Source organism: Papaver somniferum, chromosome 7 (assembly GCF_003573695.1).
Source record: "Papaver somniferum cultivar HN1 chromosome 7, ASM357369v1, whole genome shotgun sequence".
NCBI lineage: Eukaryota > Viridiplantae > Streptophyta > Magnoliopsida > Ranunculales > Papaveraceae > Papaver > Papaver somniferum.
Window position 1 is genome coordinate 68,702,790 of NC_039364.1, and position 7,208 is coordinate 68,709,997.

At 40.0% G+C, this 7,208-nt stretch overlaps 1 protein-coding gene across 1 annotated transcript; it reads left to right on the plus strand.

Annotated features, from left to right (window-relative positions):
• Nucleotides 1–5,822: 5,822 nt before the first annotated feature.
• LOC113297556 lies at nucleotides 5,823–6,988 on the plus strand. The gene is made up of 2 exons (XM_026546062.1): nucleotides 5,823–6,477; nucleotides 6,598–6,988. Exons 1-2 carry the CDS (start codon nucleotides 5,899–5,901, stop codon nucleotides 6,760–6,762), a joined length of 744 nt encoding a protein of 247 aa, XP_026401847.1. The 5' UTR covers nucleotides 5,823–5,898; the 3' UTR covers nucleotides 6,763–6,988.
• Nucleotides 6,989–7,208: the final 220 nt, after the last annotated feature.

The following is a 7,208-nucleotide window of genomic DNA, read 5'->3' on the forward strand; positions in this document are numbered from 1 at the left end:
CATCACCTCTAATTAGATCTAATTGGTAGTCACTCTTTCAAAATGAAAGAATGACACTATCCATAAAATTTTCTCTTATAGGAGTACTAAAAGCCCTAGACCAGTCAAACTCAATTGAACACCACTCCGAGTAAGATAGTGTTTAAAGGTCCCTACTATACGACATACGAAGTGGCGTTGGACTTGGATGTGGACGATATTTCAAAAATGATTCGACGACATTTAAAAACTGATTCGTACACTGAGAGATTATTCTGTGGTTATCACCGTGTGAGAGTGATGGTGGGACCCACCTCCACCTTCACAACAGAGAAACATTCCTCTCGTCTTGTCGATCTCCTCCCCTTGAGGAAACATAGGGGATAAGTTCCAGTGTGTAGAATCATTGAAAATATATTTTTATTTGACGTTTAGAGTTTTCTAAAACTAGGTAAACCTTAGAGCAAACGCAACGTTGTTTCCAAAAGTTGTATATGTCAACAAAACCAGGCACAGTCTGGGTTGCTATAAGTGTCGTATTCCTATAATGTCAAAGAAGTGTCTAAATATGAGAATTTTTTTTTTGGCAATTCTCATATATAGCTACGCGCTATTATAAAGCCCTGGAACGCCAAACGCAATTTTAAAGGCCGTGGAACACTAAACACTATTTTAGTTTACATTCGTTCGCTAAATATAACGTTGTTTATAAACCCATCTGGCTGGGACGGTTTTAAAACAGCGTCTATCAAAACAGTATTATAAAATGCGTCTGATACTAGGCGCGACTTATAACATCGTCTCCTTCCAACGTAATTTAAAATTACGTTTGGTCAGCGTGGTTGCTAATGGCGTCTCATGAAGATGTTATTGTCATCCATTATCAGATCATCTACCTTAGTTCCAAAGCTGAATCAGGAAAGCAGTTCCCATGTTTGTCCAATGAAAGAAGTTGAGGGTCAGATTTTCAGGGATAACTGCTAGATGTTCTGTACTATCTAAACTTGGTTTCCCAGCTGAAGTTATTTCTACCTCCTTATTGTCATCGGTTACCATCTCATCTTCTTTTTGATCCTAAGATAAACAAGTTAACAGCTTATCGGATGTGCCAGTTACAGTATTTTCTATGCCATTCTCAGGTGTATCCTTGAAACCCTTTTCTACAAGTTTCGCCGGTGCCAGCCTAGAAAATTTTGGAGCCTCCTTTTCAGGTGCCTCTACTGAATCCTTACCTAGAACCTTATTGCCATCCATTACAGTCTCCACCGTCATCGAGTCCAAAGAAGAACGAGTAAATCGAGTTTTAATTTTCCCAAGAGACGCATTACGTTTTTTGCAGCTGATAACTTCTGTAGCTTTCAGAGCTGAACATGTGAATCTCCTTGGTGTTTTCTCCACTACTATCCCCATTTAACCCATCACCATTGATCTCCTGTTTCGATTCTAACAAATCAGTCTTCATTATTTCCTCATCATCAACACATTTTAACTGAACATTCTTCGGTTGATCCCCATTTTTAATGTTACCATGTAAATTCCCATTCTCAACTTCACCCTCCTTTGAAATTAGGGACACAAATTTTAGCTTTTTTTTTTAACTAGATTCCCCAAAATCAACAACAAAATTAAATTCTTCTGCTTTTCCAGCCCTAGTTCTACCTAAAAACCCAGAACATTCAGATTGTGCATTCATAGCAAATGCAAATTCACACTTTAATCCAGTTCTTGGATTCGATGATAACACCTTAAATTCATGTAAAAAACTAAACAGGTTTATAAACCACGTTTGACACTGAACGTATTATAAAAAGCGTCTAGATCAGACGCAGTTTTAAAAGCCGTTTCGTAAAACGTAATTATAAAAAACATTTGACAGTCAGACGGAATCTTAAATCCCGTTGTATACCAAACACAATTTATAATTGCATTTCATATCACACGCTTTTATAAAGCACGTTTTACTTGGACGGATTTTTTAATTACGTTTCTGGTGAAACGCTGATATTAACTGCACTGATATACCTCACGGATATATCAGCCCAACTAGAGGTATCAGACAAGGAGACCCACTACCTTCCTATATATTCATAATATGTGCGCAGGTCATGTCTACAAATTTGGGAAACCTTCAAAATCAAAAGTTTGTTCAAGGACTTGGCATTTCAAGAAAAGCACCACCCATTATTCACTTAATGTATGCTGATGACCTGCTAATCACTTATAAAGCCTTTTCTCGGTGTAATCTCCATCTCAAGAACCTGCTTCACTCTTATGACACTTCGGCGGGCCAGGTAATTAATACTTCCAAATCAGTAATTATTCATCATCCGAGATTGAATCCGGTTGAGATAAGTAATCTGCAACAATTTTTCGATATGTCGTCCACATCAAAACCTCTAATCTATCTTGGAGTCTAATTCAAACAAGGAAGAGCATCTAATCACACCTTTGCGCCTCTTCTTCAAATATTAGCTCGAAAAGCTAAATGGTGGATGACAAAATGTCTGACTCCATCTGGAAGATTAGTTCTCATTAAAACCTCTCTAACCCCCACATCAAACCACCTAATGCAAACACAACCCATCAATGTCCACAAACAAATAAATCATATGACCAGGAATTTTTTCTGGGGACATGATTCGTCAGTTAAAAAGCTTCATCTTATTGGCTGGGATAAAGTAACAAAACCAATATCTGAAGGAGGGCTAGGCATAAGAAAAAGCAGTGATCATAACAAGGCACTTATCATGAAAATAATCTGGAATTTACATGGACAACCTAACTCCATCTGTGGAAGTCTCTGCAGTGAAAAATATCTCAACCAGCAACGAATTCTACAGGGCATTGATACCATACCGTCTTCCTCCAGTGCTCAATGGAGAAAATTAGCTTCACTCGTCCCTCTCATGCAACAATTGATTTTTCATCGTATTGGAAATGGGTTATCAACACCAATAGAAGCCAATTGGATTCCACACTCCCCAAACCTGGACCCAGCCCAATCTTACCCTATCCAGAAAGTAGCTGATATCATTGATCTGATCTCTCATAAATGGAACCAGGAAAAATTAAACACCCTACCCAATCTTACAACTCAAAAAATAATAAACATCCATCTACCCCAAGATAGCCCCCAGGACAAAATAATCTGGCCTCACTCAAAATCTGGAAAATACACTACTTCATCGGGATACAAATGTCTAACCCAAGGTCAACCTACTCACCCCCCCCCCACCCCCACACACACACACAATTCTCGTGGACTTTACCGTGTCCACCAAATATTCAGCTTTTCTTGTGATAAGTAATCAATGATGGTCTACCAACCTTCTCTCTCCTACATCACATCCAACCGACCAACTCCGACATTTACCCCATATGCAACGCTAATCAAGAATCAGCGTCACACCTGCTAATTCACTGCCCAACAACGACTTCAGCTTGGAACACCTTATTCACTCAGCTATCAGCATTACCAAACTCCAACTATAACCCCACATGTCCTTTAACGCCTCAAACAACCATTTCCCAAATTCTACAACAATCAACACCAATATATGTCATCACTCCTGTCTGCTTTCTATTCTGGACCTTATGGTTGGCTAGAAATGAACTAATTTACTGCCAAAAGCAAACAACATCAGAAGAAATCCTAGCTTGGGCGAAAAAACAACAACAAGAATATTCGGTGGCAATAGAATCCTTACCTCCTGTGTTACCAGGAGATTCGCCGGTAGTTAACCACTCAAGAAATGCCAAAAGGATCTCAACAATTTCGGTAGGATGGTCCATGCCAAACTTAAATTGGATTAATATTAACACAGATGGGACGACCAGGGGGCATCCGGGTTTTGAGGTGCGGGTTTCATTTGCAGAGATTCTGAAGCACGAATAATTATGGCTTTAGCTCAACCTCTAGGAATTACAACAACCTTAACTGCAGAAACTTGGGCTCTGCTTTTGGCATCAAGAACAACAATAGAAAGGCAATGGCCAAAAGTTCTCTTCGAGACGGACTCAGAAAACCTTATGCTTTTCGTCACATCCGCTACTGAACCCCAGTGGCACATCTCAGGGATGATTGAAGAAATAAAATATAGAATACGGCAGATTCCGCAGGCCCCTATCCAACACAACTACAAAGAATGAAATGATGGCTTGGCCAACCATGCGGCAGACGGAAGTCAAATGGGAAACTTTTCAACCAAAATTTGGGACCAGACAATCCCGGTTTGTATTAGTCAAGTTATCTTCTACGACTCTCTGTAGGTACCACATACCCACGTTATATTGTGACCTAATCTTCTATTAATAAACAAAAGGTATTAACAGACCGCACAAATGGACACCGGAAAAACCATTCCCTCACAGATTTCCTATAATGGGACCCCCTGCTAATCTTCTGTGGGGCGGGGCCCGCCCCATGTGAGGGGGCGGTTTTCACGTTGGTCAAATATGCGGTCTGTTTAGAAGGACTGATTAATAAAATGCATGCTTCGGGGGGGGGGGGGGGAATACTGGGAATTTGTCTCCCACTGCATCACATACGAAATTGCCTAGAAGAAAAAACTATATTTGGGAATATAGAAACCCATACGACTAAGGGTGCACAGGAACCGACCTGGACCGAGGAACCGTCCCGGAACCGGCGGAACCGAGCCGATATTTGTCCCGAACCGAGGAACGGGGTACAGGTACCAGTCCATAAAATAGGAACCGAGGCTGATGAGGTACAGGTACACGGTCCTGTATAAGTCCCGTACCGTCCGGACCGAAAGAACCGACCATAGTATGTGGATTATTTCTTTAGTGAGTATTAGGGCATAATCCTTTATCCTCTATTTGGTACATATATTAGATGAGAAATGTAATTACCTCTTGGATTATGTCATATGTGCAGATATGTTGCAACTGCTGTTACTTCCATTCATGAAATGAAAAAAGGGTTCAACATCGTCTTTCAATGGAAAGTTGCTGTACAGCCCCCCCAAGGGATCACACGTCTATGAGGTAAGAAACATCTTTATTGTTTATTCTCTTCAATTGCTGAAACCTGAAACCTAACTATGTATAAACTTTTCAGTCTCACAGTTTTTGTGGCGCCCAAGGCCACCATCTTGCTTGACTGCTGAAAAGGAAGAAGAGATTGCTAAAAACCTTAAGATATACAGGAAGAAGTGATCGAGGACCAAGATGTCAGTGCTCAACTGAGCGAGCAGGATAAAGAAGGCAGCTGCAAGAATCATGGGCATCTTGGATTGTGAAATGGAAAATGAGGCAGCACTTAAGAGATGGTGAGGCTAGTGCTGATGAAGAAGAAGAATATGAAGCCAAACAAGTTGAGGTCCAAGGAAATTTTGGATGTTAGGGTTCCAGATGTTTCAGCCCAAACCTGACCAATAAAATCCAAGCCAAACAAGGTACCGACTGGTACCGGTCCCGTACCGGTCCCGGACCGGAACCGGATGGTACCGGAACCGAGGTACACGGTACCGGTACCGGTCCCAAAAGTTCAGTACCGACATCTGGAGGTACAGGTACTCGGCCTCGACAAGAACCGAGCCGAACCGTACCGTGTGCACCCTTACATACGACTGAAGTTGCTTTTAGCCACAGTGGATTAATAAGAAAGGGAAAAAAACGACACATCTCCCTCCACTTCCAGTTACTTCTCCACAGTGGGTTTTTCCCACTAGTGCAGTACCGCTTCAAAGCCGAAAGGGATAGCAAGTACCAAAAGTGGGTTCCAGGCCAAAGAAACTGGGCCCCAACGGTCAAAAAGTCTAAACTCTAAAGACTTGAGTTAGCCGTTGGTACTAGTGACAATCAGTCAAAAAGTCTGAACTACCTACTTCCCTGTTCTCACACTCTTTTTCCTCCTCTAGGGCCTCTCTCCTTCTGTAGTTTGTTTGTCTAGCCATGGCTGATTTCTCATGCTTTTCTGAAAGCGATGAATCCACAGTCGAAGACATCATCTCACAAGCAATGGATCAATGTGTTCTTGAACAGATTGCATCCATCAATTTATCAGGTATTTCAGACACTTCCCTTCCTACTGATCTTGAAAGTCGTTTCTCCAAGCTCAAATCATTTCCAGGAACCAATCGTAAACTAGAAATCCCTCAAAACCCAGTTTCTAAATCAGTAGAAGATACACAAAGTTTATCCCCAAATCAAAAAATTGGGTCTCCATCAAATCCAAATCCTAGTTTTGGTCCTACTACTGATATCGAAAAGCGATTTTCCAAACTCAAATCATTTCCAGGAACTAATCCTAAGACTGAAATCCCTCAAAGCCAAGTGTTATCCCCAAATAAAGAAATTGCTTCTTCACCGTCAATCTCAAATCAGGTGAAAAAGAGTTCCAGTTTTGGTTCTAAACCTAAATCAAAACAAGCGTTTATTAGATCTTGTTCTAGTTCTTCTGATTCTTCTCGAGAAAATTCATCTTCATCTTCAGCAAAGCAAAATTGTTTCTTTTGGTGTTCTCCGAAAAAGGTAATACGGAAACAAGGAAAAGAAACTAGGGTTTCAAGAGGAATTGAAATGGACCCATTTGAATGGGATAAAGATAATGAATTGATTTCTGATTTAACTTCATTTTCATTGAAAGAACAGAAAAAGAAGTTAAAAAAAGTGATGAGAGAACAAGAGAAGATTAATAGAGAAGCGGAGAAAATTGTCGAATGGGCTAAACAAGCTTCTTCTAGGATTGAAGTTTCTGAAATTGAAGATTTACTAACTGATGATGATTTTGATGGTGACTGTGGCAGGTTCAAGTGATGAAAAATGTTGGTAATCTCTTATAATCATTTTCTATATTATGTGTTTCAGGGTTGCCATGAATCTATTACAATCAGCTTTCATCTTGGTTTATTGAATTTGCATAGATATAGATAGATGAAATTATATACATCGATATACAAATGTTATACTGTAATAAGAACTAGTGTCAACATGGGAATCTCATTCAGCAGTTCTACCAATTTAATCTTGATATTGTAGTTCTTCTTCTTAAGAAATTGCATATCTTAAGTTTTCATTTCTGCAGCAAACACCAATTTGTTAATTCTTATCTCCTATTTGTTGAGTATAGATGTGATGTTAGGGTCTCATTATGTTGTGCTTGTTTCATCGTATGAAAGTTTTATGTTTGTGACGATGAACGCTTGAATTCGTAGTTATGAATGTTGTCGATTGTGTCTCACTATCCATGATTAAGGACCAAA

What these genes read in the sequence shown, in the direction of transcription:
- LOC113297556 (XM_026546062.1), top strand. Translation starts at nt 5,899, where the DNA reads ATGGCTGATTTCTCATGCTTTTCTGAAAGCGATGAATCCACAGTCGAA. An exon ending in TTTGGTGTTCTCCGAAAAAG is followed by an intron (nt 6,478 to 6,597) that starts GTAATACGGAAA and finishes TTGAAAGAACAG; the next exon opens with AAAAAGAAGTTAAAAAAAGT.